Source organism: Chanos chanos, chromosome 3 (assembly GCF_902362185.1).
Source record: "Chanos chanos chromosome 3, fChaCha1.1, whole genome shotgun sequence".
NCBI lineage: Eukaryota > Metazoa > Chordata > Actinopteri > Gonorynchiformes > Chanidae > Chanos > Chanos chanos.
The window spans coordinates 17492982-17510855 of record NC_044497.1 but is presented as its reverse complement, the minus strand read 5'-3'; the positions used below and the strand labels follow the sequence as shown (position 1 = coordinate 17510855).

The window sequence follows — 17874 nt, the reverse complement described above, 5'->3', positions numbered from 1 at the left end:
ACCTAATGACAGACCTTTCTTGGCTTCTCTCAGCTCAGTCAACAAAACGTGTCTTTGTGGTAGCTTTAGGGCCAGCTATGACTCATTATTGAGAATTGAAACAGGAGTAGTAGAAGTTATTGGAATATCACTCTATATGACTATGGGACAGTGCCAGTACATAAGCCTGAACAAATCACAGATCAGGTTTTCTGATTATGTAGGTTACACTGTTGAGCAGGCTGTGATTTTCATTGAGTAACACCTTCATTCACTGTTTATACTTTTACAATGTGTCACTCAATGGTCTTGGTTCCATGACTTCTTTATATATGTGTATGAATTTCTGTAATAGAGGATTCTAGAGTTCATTGTTCTAAAATTCAGGTTGTGTTCTGTTTGTCCTGGTTCAGTGTGTGGCACTTACACAGTACTTTTATCAGCCATGCTCTCATTACCATCATGTCACTCATCCAGGATTACTCATTTTTCAGTCGAGATACAGGATATCAAAACACTCAACTCCCCATGTCAGTTTAGCTGCACAAGAAGGTGCCTCTAAAATAATGTCTTTTGAAACAACAGGAAGACCTTAATGTTTATCAGAAAGGTCACTTGACTAGTCAACAAGTCAGTGGTTTACCCTGCACTGTAATCCACAAGATTTAGACATAGCACTAATCTCAAGAGACACTGCTGGCTGTCTTAATCTGGCGCTTGATCAAACTAATAACAATAGCTTCTCTGTAAAAGTTTCCTAAGTGGAACTGGTTCAAAATTATGAAGGCGACCATTTGAGCAAAACACTATGTAAAACACTATGTCAGATGCTAACTCCCGCACATCAAAGGGTTTTCTGATAACTTCTTGCTGAGGAAGTTCCTGTTTTACCAGGAAATGACCATCAGTGTCAAAGGCCATAGTTTGTGTCAGACAGCTATTTTCATTTATGAACTAAGTGAGAAATTAATGAGTTTTGTGTTGGGTTTTTTTCACTTCATCTGATTCGTTGATTAAGCTGTTTAAAAGAACAGTGTGTGCTGCTCGCACAGTCACAGTTTCATGGATATAGACAAGTTTGGTACTTTATAGCTAACTGGTATTTCACATGTCAGCATGCATAACAGACTATAAGGAAATGAAAACTTCCTTTTTCATTCTATTGACAGGTTATAGCAGGAACACTCTGGACCTTATGGTGTGAAAGAGGTGTGAGGTATGGTCAGTCGAGTTAGAGTGCTCTGAACATTACTTGTGAGTAATGTGTGGATGGAAATTCACACATTTCAAAAGTTCAAAAATTGTTTTCGATTCCTCCCGTCGTCAGGGTGGTCAAAACAGGCCACTGGTCCAAAACAGGCCACAAGCTCATGCTGATTTCTTTTGATTTCTCTTTCAGAGAGGTTTTTCTCCCCCCCAAACACGCATGTTTTTCTAATAAAAGTGATGCTTACAATGTAAGTTTATCTTTAACTCTGTAATATGTGAGTCATTGGTCATCTGTATTACATTATACTGTCACACATACTGGATTTTCTGACTTTAATCCATATGTGTACTTTGGTGAATGACACTTCAGTTGAGCTTAGTCGAGTTTTCCATTGCATGCAATGTTTGCATTGAAGAAAAGAGCTTTATAGTAATCCATTCATCCATCCATCCATCCATCCACCTGTCTGTCTGTCCCTCCGTCCTTATGTCCGTTGTTCCCTCTGTCAGTCTGTCCATTTAGTTGTCTGCCCATTCATTCATTTATTCGCATGTAGCTGATGAGACAGAAGCAGTGTAGACTATATACAGAGACCCATGTAGAACAAATGTACTGAGAGGTAATATTAATGTCTACTGCATAGTATGTTTCTAAACATCCATCCTTGCTACAGGAAACTACTGATGAATCGTGTGTGTGTGTGTGTGTGTGTGTGTGTACCTGAATCTGTGCCAGTCTGTTGATAGCTTGGATGTTAATGACTCTTTCTAATAGCCCCAGCTCCTGCACTACATGTGAATGCTCTAATGGCTTCAACTTTCATGTCCTGCCACGTACATATTGAACTGGCTGTCAAGGGAGAAAAAAGAAAGAAAAAAGAAATTGAAGAAAGGAAGAAGGAGTTGAAGAAATTTGCAGTGGACCAAATGTAGCACGCTTATGATTTTTAAATTAAAGCCATCAGTCAATGCAGGGACCTTATTAATTTTTTCCCATGATCCCTCCCATGCCACCACAGACTTTGCAAACCAGCAGGAGGGGACCGACATGGGGTTACGGACATCGTAGAATTAAAGAGAGTCTGTGAAACAGCTATGAAGAAATAAGAGAAACATAAATAAACAGACCATTTTACAGCATGCTTACAATTTATGCAGTCAAGTATAATTAATTTTTTTCTCTTTGTTTTTCTTTTTTGTTTATTGTTTGATTGTATGCTTTCTTGAAGGCATTTGTAGTGAGGGCAACAGGACACACATATGTCATTTCAATACCGGTCATTCTCTGGCCCATGTGCCTTTTACTGCCGCCTGAAACAAGAGGTTAAAGCCCAGCCAGACACCCAGATTTTTAAAATGGTTTTGCAAATGTGTCGGCAAAAAAAAAAAAAGACTTCACCAACTTAAAAGATTAAACCAACTTGGCAGCCTTTACGTTTTTTGATTGGCTTAATGCCATCTCCTTGAAGGATAGAAGCCACTTTGAGTGTCACATTCAGTAATGAATGGGCTCTAAATTGTGGAAGCTTTTCCAGTCTTTCATACATGATCTTGCTTACAAAGACTTCTAAACTTGAGGTTATTGCCACTAGCTTGTTTTAGAAGACTCTTCTCCACTTTACTTTCCTAATATCCTCCTTTTCTGCTTTCCTCAAGCTTATCCAGCAGTCTTTGCCAGAACTTGCTGGGGCTGCAGATGATCGTCATGTCTTCAGCTGTTTCAGACTTCACTTCATCACTCTCTACCAACACCAAGAAGACTTTTACAGCGTGTCGGTGAAAACACACAGGAGTTATGAACGAAACTTAAGAAGAGATGTTGCTCTGGAAAAAAAATAGATAATTCTCTTATGGGGTGCTTGGCTAGAGTCGAAGACTTTTGGCAAAAGTCTTGTTAAGGTTTTGTTCAATGTTTCTTTTTTTTATGTGTGTGTACGTGTGTGTGTGTGTGTGTGTGTGTGTGTGTGTGTGTGTGTGTGTGTACATATTAGGCCTGGTTTCTCACTGTGCTCAAATCTTACTCTCTACCAGTCATTTTTCAGTCATTTGTCTTAGGAGACAAAAGGTTTTTCTCAAACACAGTGGGATTCCGTTACTTTACTGTTGCTCTCTGGAGTTGTTAAAAACTCGCCAGGATTTTGAGAAAGGGTCGGCTGAGGTCCACCAGTTTTTTTTTTCTTCTCTTTCCTTCTTTCTTTTTTTCCTTTACTGAGCGAAATGAGGTCCCACAAGATGTCTCCGTCCCCTTCTGTGCTGTAGACGCGCACACCTGAACAGAAGACCGAGCCTCCGACCTCGTTTGGGTCAGCACACTCTAATCTAAGGTCAGAATGGCCAAATAATTTATAAAGACGGAGCTGCTTTTTCAATCTTGCCTGGTTTTAACGGACTCCACAGGGATAGAGGAGGATGAAGCAAGTGTCACATCTCTCTCTCTCTCTCTCTCGCTCTCTCTTTCTCTCAGTCTGTCCTATCTCACTCCCTCTCTCTCTCTATCTCTCTCATAGTCAGGAGCTTGCGTATTGCTGGCTGTGTCTGCGCTGTGTTGGCGTGCAAACAGGAGCATTTTCCATCATTCATCTTTATCTAGGGAATGGATCTTCATCTGCTGCGTGAATAATCTCAGTCTTTAATCAATGTCCAGGATTTAATTCCTCACCAGAGCTTTGGGATCTTTTACATTGAAATCAGCAGGATGCTTTATGGCAAAACATAAATGCTATATATAATGCCTCTGTTCCTTCAGTCAGTCATACCCTCTGTAACATTTCACTGTAAAGGTGTTCTATCTGTGCTCCAACTGCTACATGTATTGTAAAAGCAATCGTAGTGAGCCGCACACATTGGCCCTTTGGAAAGCATTGTCATGGAAACGTTTTTGAATGAATATTATTAATCTCGTGCACACATGCACATAGAGACAAAACACACAAACACATATACAAACACACACACTTCTGGAACTCAGATGACCCAGCACAACTTGAGGAATATCATCTCAGAATTGGGGGGGGGTGGGTGTCTCTCTCTCTTTCCCTCTGTCTCTCTCTCTCTCCCTCTCTCACAGACACACAATATCATATCGCCCAGAGCCATGGCTGATTAATCCCTGTAGAGAGACTCTGTGGTTTGGTTTGTTATTTACAGGGCAGTAAGGTCAGAAGGTCAGTGTGAGGCTCTGTCCCTTGTCAGCATCAGCAGGAGGGCGTCTGGGGAGAGCTCTCTGTTTTCCTTTCTTGAAAGGCTCATAGCGCCAGTCATATCCATCACTACAGCCTCCTCTTGTTGAGGAAAACACATCATCATTAACTTTCTCTCACCGTCTCTCTCTATCTCACTACCCTTTCGCCCTGTGTCCTTTCCATTATCCTCATCCTCTCACACGTTTATTCGTTTGCAGGCTCAGTCCATCATCTCTTTGCCTTTGTTATTCCAGCCGTGGTGGTACTGAAAGGTTGTCGGTTCGAGCCCCAGAACCGGCAGGAAAATGCGTGCGGGCAGACGGGCATGCAGGCGGGGGCAGGTGAACAAACAGCACTTTCCCCTTCAGCAATATGCACGGCTGAGGTGCCCCTGAGCTCCTCAGGCGCTGCACTGCAGCTAAACCACTGCTCCGGGTGTGTGTGTGTGTGTGTGTGTGTGTGTGTGTGTGTGTGTGCTTGCATGTTCATCATCACTACCTTGGATGGGTCAAATGAATAGGTCAAATTTCCCCACTGTGTGGACAATAAAGTAAAAACTTAAACTCAGTCCCTGTTCTTGTTTACCGTGTCATACTCACGCTCTCTGACTTTCTCATTCATGCTTTTTTTTTTCTTTTATTGTACATTCCTTCCCTCCAACACATTGACATTTGTCGACCATCTAGCCCCATCTTTCTGTATTGGCTATTTCCTGGACTCTTGTTCTTTGTTAAAATCTCTCACTGTCCTGCCAATCTGCGTTTCAAGAGCAAACACAGCAGGTGTGCGGAACATGCAAGTCAGTGTTGACTCAAAGCATAATCAAACTACCTGGCCAAGAATCCCAGTAAACCCATCTGGTTTCCCTTTTGCTTTCAGTCCAACAGTTGATGTGGCTTACTGGTAAACGTGCTGGATAGGCCACAGCCTTTTTTTTCCACCATAGTGGAAACTTTGCTGTGCCATGCTTGACTTTTCTGACTTTGAAGTTGCAGAACTAAATCCAAGTATGAGAAATGTGGAGGGCAGGATCGAAAAGAAAGTGAGAGAGAGAAAGAGAAAGTGGGAGTGAGAGTATGGATACAACAGCAACCCTGTTCTTGCTCCAGTCCAATTTCACATCTCTCTCTCATCACCCATGAGTGCACCAGTACATGTCTTGCTGTCCCGTGGAGAGTTGTCCCAGTCTAGACACTGCCACACGCGGCATATGCCACACATCCATACCGCCTCTAAATATAACATGACCATGAAGAAAGCGCCTTCGTTATGCTTCGTGGAAACAGCCATTCATAAAGGGTGAGTGGGTACATGGAGAAATCAGAAAGAGAGAGAGAGAGAGAGAGAGAGAGAGAAGTTGTCTGGTCGTGGGGGATGTCTTCTTACGTAACCGTCTGGATTCAGCTCACTGAGATGCTAGGCCTATAGTGGTAATTTATTCTGACAGATCAGATAGAGTGGTCTGGAATCCGATGGAAGCATGAAGAATCTTTGAAGGACAGTTTGGAAAAGTGTACAGTCTCTATTTTCCAATGAGATTATTTCAGTCTTAATTAGTTTCATTTGAGCCTGTTTTCTTTCTCCATCCTGCTTTTATTGCTTTGCCTTTCTAATCATGAAAATCTAATCACAGACATCTCTTTCAAGAAAACTAATGGAAAGGTGCTAGAGAAAAACCATGCTACCTGCAACATCTGAATGGAATGACATTTACAGTTGATTACAGTTGATTTTCCTACACAGCATAGAATGAATTGAACCTGTAAAGAAATTATGGTTTTATTCATAAATACACATTTCCTAAGAACTAAAGTCTTGGTAACATTTCATATTACAAGGTCAGTGTGACACGAACAGTCGAGGATTTGTGAAGGACCTATGATAGATGTCCTGTAAGTGTCATTTTGACCTTGTTTTTTTTTTTTTTCATTTTAATTCTCAAGTGTAATCAAAGCTCTTATAATAAGTCAAAAAAACAACAACAACAAAAAAAACGGTTTGCACAGTTGTTTGTGCAATTCTGTCCTTTTGTTCCAGGGGTGAGCTACTGTTAATGACTCTGCATGCACCATTTTAACATTTTCCATGTGAAGACTGGAAGAAACATGAGAATGAGTCGTTGTTTCACTTTTATTTTTTATTTTTTTCTAATTCACAGGTTGCACACAATGGATTGATTCTGGAGATCGACCACCCAACATCAGGAAGTATTGCGGTGCCTGGTCAGTAATGAATGTATCATTGTTAAAGTATTAAAGAATCCTTGACTTCATTATAGGATTGTTGTAGAACTGGATTTTTTTATTTCTCTCTGACTGTGCCATAACTGACGTGCTTTGTACTTAATTCAGCATTTAGCAGTCAACTTTCCTCCGGCACTCTGTTGCTGTTCATGCAGCTTATCATCTGTCTCCCTTGAGTTTTTAGATCACCTCCTTCTGTGACTGTCTTGTTCTGAACAATAGAAGACTTTTTTTTTTTTCATTTCGTTCTTTTGCAAAGGAGCAAATCATTCTTGCATTTAACATAAAAGTGGACCCCCAAGCTCCCCTGTGTGATGGTCCCATTGCTTCAGCTGTGTGAAGCAGTGCTTTCATTCAGATCATTCACATATGCACGAGCAATTTAGGACCGATCTTTAAGGAGATCAGTCTGGTGGTTTTCCTGGCATTTCATGTCTTTGTGAGACAGTTAGCCGATTGGGCAATATTTACCCTGAGTTACACTCATGAAGTGGCTGTTATCATGGAGAAGATCTATGTGTTCGCTCAACATTTTGGTTTTCATTCATTCTCGTTTGGTTCTCTGGGTACAGAAAATTTGTTTTTTTCTGAGGTGGAACCTTTACTGACTCCATCCGCAGACAGGTGGTTTCCTTTACCAGAGCCTGCTTAAATGGACAACATGAACCAGTTCATTCCATCATCCTGTACTTTGTGCACTTCATTGGTCAAAGAACAGATGCTAGTGAGAAAGCAACCGCAATGATTTCGCCACGTCTAATTCAATAATCTCTCAGGCTCAGTAATCTCCTTTTTCACTAGATGCACTTGTAATATCATAATTTTGGAACAATTCTGTGTGCCTCCTCTTGAATCTTGAGGATGTTTTTCCTCCCCTTTTTTTACCCCCTCAAAAATGGTAAGACTACCTCACCCCTTTACCCTGTCCTTGTGTTTTTTAAGCCTGGTACCCAGAATAGAATCCATCTGGTTAATGAAGAGTGGTTTTAATGAATTCCGAATGCCTCCACAACCACAGGACAAATGCATCCTGCGTCAACAAGTCCCCTGAGTGATATCGAGAATAATCAGACGGAACCTTTGATGGCAGTGAGATGGTGTTTATGCTTGTGTTAGTTTGCACATTGCTGTTAGCCTCTGAGGCGAAGCACGGATGATTGTAAGGAATGACCGGAAAAGCAGGGAGAAGAAGAAAACCACAACAAACACCTTTTCCCATTCCATGCTCTCTGACCCATCAACTCTCCAATGTATACATTACATTGCTCAGAATACCCGTTCTCTCTAATCTTCTCAAACCATTTGCATAAGACCAAACAGTCTGTTAGACTCCGGTTCTTCTTTTTTTTATGCGTGTTTTTCGTGTCTGCGCTGGTGCATTTCAAGTTCAGGACTGTTTCACATGTGGACAACTTCCTTTTCTGTCGAGGGCATGGTTGTTTATCAAACATATGAGAGAAAGGACAAAAACATGTCTATCGCCATTTTGTCCCTGTCCACAGTGATTGAATAGACACTGTCTTGCGCCCTATTCTTGCTCAGTGAAAACGTGCAGCGGCAAAGAACACTTCCATTGTCGTTTTAGTTCTCGCCAAAGAAGCGCATTATGGAAATTCCGATGCACAAAAGCGCAAAATTGGCCATTAGCCGCAGCGGAGAATAGATTTGTAAACATTATGTAATGAATGTCAGAAGGGGGCTGGAACTGAAGTTTTAATAACACCAAAAATGGCCATGTGGGACCATTTGACAACAGTGAAGGCTATCAAATTACATAACCTCTTGGACCGTTCTTCCCTACCCCCCCCCCCTCCTTTTTTTTTAGTTTCCAAAAAGGAAAATTGCTAATTGCATCTGAACAGACATATTTCTGAAAAGAGAGCAACAAGGAGGGAGGGTTGGAGGATCCCATTCATATATATATATATATATATATTTTTTTTTTTTTTTTTTTTTTTTTTGGGCTTATTTGCTTAGTTTAATGTCACAGTGACTCTGATAGACTTTTTTCACGTGGGTCAGAGAAGACCAAAAGAAAGAAAAAAAGAAAGAAAGAAAGGGACTGCCTCTGAAGATGTTTTTGTGCCGCTGATGGCGAGAAGCCGCCTCATTAGCGAGTGTGCAAAACAGTTTATTGTGAGGCATTTCCCAAAATAAACCCCTTTATTTAAACTGACAGGCTTTGGCAAAACCTCCTTGTTAGCTGGTGTTGCTGAACTCTGTGAAGCACATTGTAAATGTGACCATTTATCTCAAATGTGCCACGACTCCTAGAAGGTGGCCTAACTTTTTTTTAATATGTTACAAAGTATTTAAATGTTTTTTTTGTTTTTGTTTACGAAAAAAAAACCTAAAGGTCGTCAACAGCAGCAGTTCAGTATCTTCATTATTTGTGTTATTGGACCAAATCTTTTAAGAGAGACACCGTGTTCTGCGTGTACACAAAACATTATGCAAAACGGTCTATGGCTTTGCGCTGTTCATTGCAGAGGGTTAGCAGGTAGAGAGCACTGACAGACAGAGAAAACTGAGCAGATTTGTACTGCAGCCGTAGAGGATCTCACTTTATCCAATCATTTATCACAGTGACTGAATGACTGTCCTCAACACCTGTAGGTCTGAAGACTTCATTCACACACACAGTGTTCTCCATTGGCTCATTACCTGGTCTCACAGGTACAGGAGGCAGTTGGGTACCATTATGTATGGTCATTATGAATAATCCCATGCCTCCAACAGCTGTTTGGTTTTGTTTTTGGGGTTTTTTTTGCTAGCTCTGTATGTTAAGCCAGCAGGCACACAAAGTGACGTGACAGTGCACTCATGTGCATGTCACATCACTGACAGTATCACAAGCTAACAAGAGAGTACAATAAGGCAGAGTATACTTACTTAATTGTGTGTGTGTGTGTGTGTGTGTGTACTTGTTTTTGTTAACTTAGGAGGACATTTCACAGAGAGCACACTATTCTACTGGGGGTGCTTTGTCCAACTGGGTAAAAAATCATAGTCCCCACTAGTAAAAAAATTCATCAGTGTCAATTTTTTTTTTTAAATAAAAGATAATGTTGTTACTGGTAAAATTAAAAGTTTTTTGGTTAGTTTATGGTTAGAGTTAGGTTACTCTTTACTTTTGTTATAATGGAATTCAATGCACGTCCCCCAGAATCTAGCATACAATCTGTGTGTGTGTGTGACTGTGTCTGTGTCTGTGTCTGTGTTTGTGTTTGTGTGTGTCTGTGTTCGTGTGTGTGTGTGTGTGTGTGTGTGTGTGTGTGTGTATATTTTGACGAAGACTCTACTATACCCTGTAAGTAACCATCATAGGCTTGTCCTGGCTCATTCGGCTTTGACCATATTTTGCTGGTACAACTGTGAGTTTCCATATAATTAAAAGTACATGGCTGCCGACACTGAGCATCTGTAGGGAAAAAAAATACTTCCACAAAAACCTTAAAAACCCTAGAGTGATTTAGTTTTACACTAACGCCTCAGAAGGCTAAAGGCAATTAGTAGTGATTCATTTTCACTCTTACCTGTGATCTTTTACCTTAATGAAGCATTACTGCAAAAATCTGTAGTCCCTCAGAGGGAGTTAACGTCTTGTATGGCGTAATTAAAAACAGATACAATCTCAAGATGTGAATAGTATCTCAGGAAGTGATTTTCCACAATGACCTCCCAGGCATTTATTCAGATAATTCTTTTCAAATTAGGTTATTAAGAAAGAAGAATATTTAAAGCTCTATTAGAACATGACTGCGCTGACCACAAAATTAGACTCTCTTCTTTTTTTTCTTTTGTTTCTAAGCAGGATTCATCTATAAAAGCTTCCTCACATTCTTTGTGAGTGAGTCTTTTGAAGAATTAAGAAAGGTTTAATGCGTCCATTACCAAGAACATTTTTTTTTCCCACTGAATGATTTCCCTAGAGTTCTTTGTAATGACCTTAAATTTCCCATGAACACATAAAAGCTTATGGTCTGTGTGTGCTCATCACCTGTCAAACGCACTGCTGAAAACACATGACAGCTGCAATAGTGTGAAGCTATTAATCAGTCCAGTAAAACAACTGAGGCTATTCTGTGCTGAACCATCATTGTAAGCAGAGGATTACAAATTGAGGGGACAGTTTCGGGAATATTGTGAAGGCCAAAGTAAAGGCTAACTTTCATGTGTGCAAGCTTAAGTAAATGAGTGTGTTGAGATGTAAACTGTTCACATGTATAACTTTGAGTTAAAGTTCTGAGTCTAGAAACTGTTTGTGTAGCTAATGCTGAGCACAGTCACTGGAATGCATTTGTGTTGCTTGTATGTCTTGCATTAACACTGAACAACTATCTGTATCATGGCTTTAATCAGGAATAACACTAGCTTACCGTTCAGTGACAGGAATAAAAAACAATGTACAATTTAGCCAAAACTGAATTAAAAAAAACAACAGCAAAAACAACAACAACAAAAACAGAGACAGCAAGTGCAGTTGCCTGAAAGTCACGTCAGAGTACTGTGAATCAAAGCCAGACAGCTTCCATCCACCTTTCTTTGTAGGGTCCTGTCTTTTGGGAGATTTTACGAATGAAAAAAGGATGGATGATGTGGTGGGAAATGCCGTGGGTGGAGGCTGGCTCGTCCTACGTCAGATCCCCGTTGCCCCTGGCTGTTTCCCGTGGTTGAGAGCGAGATGTCATAGGAATTGACAGGCAAACCTTTTGATTCTAAATTGCCCAAAAAAGGAGCAGTTCTTGTCAGTGTGATTCATAATCTCATCAGCCATTCACCATCAAAGCCATGTTACCGACGCTCTTTAGGCCACTGCTTCTCTCTGACCTGGAAATCAGACTGGTTGTGATAGATTAAGTCACTAGCTGAGAATGAACTGAACAGGGAGAACAACGGTACATTTGCACCTCTGTTTTTTTTTTTTTTTTTTTTTTCTTTTTTAAATGTAAGCTTCCTAACATAATATTTTAACATAAACGTGTTCACTGTTTGCCTATTTTAAGTGGGAGTAACTGAAATGCACGATGTGCTAAAGAATAACCAGGAACCAAAAAAAAGTTGTAAGAGGCCATTAAATATGTGGACTAAGCAACTGCTGTGGTCATTGTCCATTGTGTAGCCATTGGTAATTATATTGTAATTACTCATAGCATGAACTGACGTCTCTTTGAAGTGCAGCTTCAGCTGCAGTTAAAGAAAGATTGATTCTGATCAGAGCTTGAGTGTATGATCATTTCAAAATCCACAGGATTATAAGGGTGATTTTAAAACCCACAAAATAACTCTTAAGTTAATTATTAACCCTTTACAATAGTGGTTTCATCACTCATCAGTTGAAGAATTATTCCAGTTTGAAGCCGAGCGTGGTCTGTAACGTATAGTCTTTATCAGGCAAACGCATGGATTCTGCACGTGACTCTGGACCGCTCTCACTGAAGCACTATTACTCGTAGACCCCTGGGTAGGAAGCCCCTCCAATGAGACGACCAGAAGCGTCGATATGGCGGAGAACTCCGGAAGGCTTGAGAATTTTCTATCAAAAAGAGATGTTGTGGATTAGAAACGTGCTTGAGGTGCTCTGCACCCGATCCTTATTATCTACAAACGACCTGTCAGCCCTGTCTGCCGTCACCGCCGCTGACAGCCGTGACGTCACTCTGAGGTGCCTAGCGTGGGACATCCATCTCGAAACCGTGCATGTGCACCCCAACAGGCCTAGTGTAGTGTGCACTACAAAGACTTTCTCTTATGCCACAGGGACTACAGGCCTCAGATCAGAAGTCTATGGGTTTTTCCCCCTCTGGCTGTTATCCTTCAAAGCGCATTTAGGACACCTCAATTCCACCTCCCACAGGAAGTATGTTAGTCATGATACAAAGCCTCAGTTATTCAATGATACAGTGTGTTGTCTGGGTTTTTTTCTTTATTTCATTCATTTCATTTTTGTTCTCAGGGTGCTTTTGTTTTTTTCACCCGCGTCTGTGTTGGCCTAAAAGACTGAGGGACTTACCATGGTGCAGTGCTGTAATTCAAGCACTGATGCAATGTTTGGTCCTCATGCTTAGAAGTAGATGATACAGGATATTACACTTTCTTGAAATAAGCCAGTTTAACTCTGAAAAGAGTTAAACAACCAGTTATCACACCGTTTGCCAGAAAAGACATTTGGTTTGCGATTTTCTGATGAGGACTGGGACATGGAAAGAAGTTTTAGTATTATACGGTACTTTTTTCCTTTGGAAATGTCACATTTCCTTCATTGCTCATTTACTGCACGCTGTAGTATTCATTATAGGCTGAGAATGAGCATAAACGTGAATGAATGGTGTTCTGTTTTCAGCCTAGATGAGCATCAAATGTGAGTCAACATTTCCAAGGATCATGAATTTGTTCATGTAATTCTTAAACAAAACAACCTCTACTCACCATAACCTTCTCTCTCTCTCTCTCTTTCTCTCTCTCTCTCTCTCTCTCTCCCCCCTTTTGTCTCTCTCTCTCACTCACTCTCTTTCTGTCTGTCCCTCCTCCCTCTCTTTGTCTCTCTCACTCGCTCACTCACTCCCTCCGTCTCTCTCTGAATCTCTTGCGTGCCTATTAAACATGCAGTGAACAGTTGCAGAGATCCTGGGAGACTGATTAGTGGGACAGAGTGGGTTGACTTGTTGCGTGGGCTCAAAGTGTCTGTGATGAAGATGTTCGTCTTGGCCTGACAGCCCTGTCGTGGCGCACGGGTTGAGGTGGGGTTTCTTCCCCATTTCCTCCCTCCCTCTCTCTTTCAGACCTCTCTTGGTGCAGCACTGTTGTCTATCTATCTATCTATCTGTTTGTTTTTCTGTCTGTCCATCTATCTATCTATCTATCTATCTATCTATCTATCTATCTATCTATCTATCTATCTATCTATCTATCTATCTGTCTGTCTGTCTGTCTATCTTTCTTTCTGTCTATCTTTCTTTCTGTCTGTCTATCTTTCTGTCTGTCTGTCCATTTGTCTGTCTGTCTGTCTATCTGGATCCATCTGACTTTGCCTCCTGTGCTTCACAAGCACACACACACACACACATGCGTGAATGCGGTGAGCTTAACCCTGTCTTTGGGGACACAGGGAGCTCGTGAGTTCATACAAACTCAGATGCCCGCTTTCTCGCTGCCCTTGAGCTACCGTCCATGAAATGAAATATTTCCCTCTCAGCCTATGGGGAATGATGGGAAGTTGTCTCTTTTTCTCCTTCCTATTTCTCTGTATTTTGTTATCGCTGATGCATAGCCTCATGAATAGCTGTATGACAGCATGCCCATTCCAGACAAACAAACAGTATAATGGAAATTTGTTTTCATGGTTTCCTAGAAATCTCTTTATGTCCCTGTGAGTTCTATAGGCTCAGTCCGTTCTGTCCGTTTCTGTGATGGTTCACTGAACCACTAAACCCAGAGACCTGGTTTGTGAGATGCAATTCTGTTCTCTCTGTGTCTGTCTCTCTCTCTCTCTCTCTCTCTCTCTCAAACATGCACAAGAGCAGGGTTAATGTTTTGGACAGTGTGTCCCAGCCAAAGCTCCTGTATGCTTGTCTATGCTGCTTTGGAGTCTGGCCACCAGCCCCCTTGAACAAACTTAAGCATAGGAGTGGATGTTAATTTATATGATCTTAAAGGGAATCTCTACTGTCCAAGACTTTGCAGGGAAGGGCAATCAAACAACAGCAGACATTGACAAATAAGTCTAATCGCTGTTTATATACACCTGACACTGTTGGAGTCCTGTTTGGTTTTCTGTAACAAATGGTTTTCCCTAATGGACATCCTCACTGTAGAGCCAGAAACTATACACGGGCGTTTCCATGCAGGAAGAAGGGGGAATGTTCTTCATGGTTGAATGGCAATATTTACATGCAATCAGAAGCACAAAAGGTAGTTTTCTCTTCACATCACTTGGAAAATGCAGGGGAGATTTATCTTGACAAAATGAATTTGTAACTGTCATGGCAAACATGCTTTAGCGGAGTCTCAATGCTGTCTTGAAAAAAAGGAGGTGCTACTAAAGTGTCAGAGCCAGTGGTTTGAGTCAACCGTGTACAGTTTCTACTCAAATCCATTGTTTACCCACACTTTAAAATGAAAAGATAATAATCTCTAAATTTTAATAGGTTTCAGAGGATTACTCTAATTTTTTGTTGTTGTTGTTGTTGTTATGAGTATTGGCATGGCATGAAATCAGAGTGTTAAAATGGTGACAAGTGATTAAAACAGCTTGCTGGAGAGAGAGGTAAAGGGCCTGAGAGGAAGGGAGATGGAGAGGGAGCAAAGGCAGATGATGGGTAGAGTAAGAACAGGACTAAAGAACAGAAAGAGCTTTGTTGGGACCCAACCAGAGGAAACCCTCACATCATGCCCGCGGAAGAGAAGAGTGTCTCTCTCACTCGTTCGCCACGGTAAAGACTGAAGAGAAGCAGATGTGGACGCGGGAGACAATTAAGAGCCAGCGACCGACCGATCAGAAGCATGAGATGAGAAGAAGGAGAATGAGGGAAAGAGGGAGGGGGGAGACAGAGGATGTGGTTGAGGAATTGCTCCTAACTGCTGAGCCTGCGAAACCGCACACACGCACACAATCATGTTCGAGTTCTGTTGTTCCCTCCCTTTCTTATTTTTTTCTTTTCCTGGACTTTTCTTTTTCACGGTTGTCTCACTCTCATTTCTGTCACTTGGTTCTGTCTGTCTCTATTCAAATACCTCCTCACCACACGACTTCATACGTTGCATGTTTTACATTGTCCTCTAGAGGACCTCTTTCTTACTCAGTCAGAAGTCTTTATCATCAGAAAACAAAGCCTTATCAGTGTTCATTAATGTAACTTTCTCCTACATACAGTTACCATGAATTCACAATATCATAAATCTTCGGTCCTGATTAAGGAACATAAGTTTGATGTATGGCATCCCAACAAAAACAATTGCAGTATCAAAAAGGAACGCATATGGTGGAACCACAGTTTCTCTCTGCTCCAGAACTCTTGACTGACTGGCATTGATCCATAGATAGTCTTTGGTCTGGCAGAGCTGGATCGGATTTATAGAACTCAGCGTGTCATCGCTCTAGCAGAATAAACCCTTGTTAAATAAACCAACCGCTTGCCACTATGAGCCAAAGCCAAGTGGGATCTGTGCTACCAGTAATGTCATCCTTCCCTGGCAAGCCTATTAATTTGAGTATCACAAATAGACTTATCTCAAGCTAGGCCAAAACCTTCTTGATCAAATCAACAGCGTGGAGAACACAGGGAGATGGTTATAAATAGCAGGGCCAACCTCGGATTCCTCCGAAACAAGAAGGAGTGATGTGGCCCCCTCTCCTCAAATGGCTTCATTTACCCAAGTTCCCCTGCACTTTCTGCCAGTTTCACTTCATCCCACTTGAAATTAGAGTCAGTCCAATGTGCCATTAATAACAAAACGGCAGGCTTCTCCTTCCCTCCAGTGAACGCGCTTCCTTTATGATTTTATACTGTTTGTCCTTTTGTCAACGAACCTCAAACATGATGAAAAGCAATAAGTGTAGGAGGTGAAGCGGTTGACGCATGATTTTTGGAATGTCAGTTTTGGAGCTGAAGCACCCCTGAGATTTTTTAACCTACAGGTGCACTTGGAAAGACAAATGGGGAAGATAAACCCCTGAACACCAAAGCTACGTATCAAACCAGGATGCATGCAAGGGCCGTCATTGCAAGGAGATGAATCTCATTCTTCTCTGAAGTGAACTGTTTATATTTTCCCCACTCTTTCCACTCACTGTCTTCATACGTCATCTTCCTACTAGGAAAGTGAATTCACTTTTATTTTGATGGGGGCTGTGATGGAAACGGGAGTTTGGGTGGCCAAACTCCCATTTCCATTAAAATGGTAATATTTGAAACTCTTAAATTGCTATCGGAAAAACAAAATGTCAAGCATAATTTATACACATTATCAGACATAGATAAAATGCATCTTTAAGTGCTTCAGATTTCCAAGTATGATAAGCATATGATGAGCATTGTCAAATGCACGGCATTCATCTTTTCATTTATTTCTTTCTTACTTTTTCTGTAACAGGTCCAGCTGTCCGTTTTAGCAGTTTTGAGTTCGACAGACCGCACCCGCCCCCCGTGATTGGTCAGCACACAGTGGAGGTTCTCAGAAACACTCTTGGATACAGTGACGATGCAATCAGCGACCTGCTTGCCTCCCAGACTGTTACTCAGAACAAGGTCCAGTGATGTCTGGATGGAGCCAGGGTGTGATTTGACACACCAAAAAAAAAACAAAAAAAAAACCATAACAACTGTGTGACTAGGGAGGGACCATAAAAACCACACAAACTTTCCTAGAACACCTCATATGTCATTGAGCTGTGGACATACTGCTCAGCCTCCCGACTTCATGGTTGTGTTTTTGTAATTAATCCACAGAGTATCCATCAGAGAGCAAACCACAAATGCAACAATAACGACATAATGACGCATATGGGTCAGATGAAAAGACCTTCTTTTGCCAGTTGGCACGTTCGTCTGAGTGCCATCTGGATTTTGGTCCTTTAGTGATGTCACAGCGTCCAGTCCTCCCACCTTGATTGATCAATGATGGGTATGGGGCTCACAGAGGAATTAGATTTCACATCAGACTTTTGTGTCAAATGCAATGGGAGTAAGGGAAATCCATTTAAAACTGTCCGTTTAACTGCGTTCTTCCGTTTCAATCATGGCTTTGGCCAAACTGACATTTGTTTTATTGAATACAGAAACTAAAAGGGAAAAACCTATTTGTAACAGGACAGAATACCAGTTGTAGGAACGTGTGTGTTGTTTTTGATGTTTTTTTTTAATTTGTCATTAGCTCAAATGCTTATGTATAATCTTACTGATTGTGTGTATGCATTGTGTCATGAAACATACTGCATAATCACATAACCCTGGAATAGATCCCTTTAACTCCAAATATGGTATCATGGAAACAGATGAAGATACCGGCACTTAAAGCATCTTCTGTTATTTGGTTAATAACCCACAGTGCACATGAGGTGAAATGATGTCTGCTGTCTTCACCTGTTTTCGTTTCAGAATGATCCTCTGGAACTTCAAAGTACTGAATTGTAATGTTTGAAATTTTGGTTTGTGACTGAAGAGTTAAAAAAAACATTGGATGCAAGATCTGTAATCTGATGTTTATCAGATGTTGTTTGTGTTTTTTACTCCTCATTCCTCTGTAATCTGCCTCTGAATCTG

At 41.1% G+C, this 17874-nt stretch overlaps 1 protein-coding gene across 1 annotated transcript in view; it reads left to right on the top strand.

The window, feature by feature from the left end:
• Positions 1-16869, top strand: part of sugct (succinyl-CoA:glutarate-CoA transferase) — a 75218-nt gene extending 58349 nt beyond the window's left edge. Inside the window, exons 11-12 of the mRNA XM_030767621.1 lie at positions 6529-6592; positions 16706-16869. Of these exons, the coding sequence (XP_030623481.1) occupies positions 6529-6592; positions 16706-16869 (228 nt within the window). The remainder of the gene's footprint in view (positions 1-6528; positions 6593-16705) is intronic.
• Positions 16870-17874: the final 1005 nt, after the last annotated feature.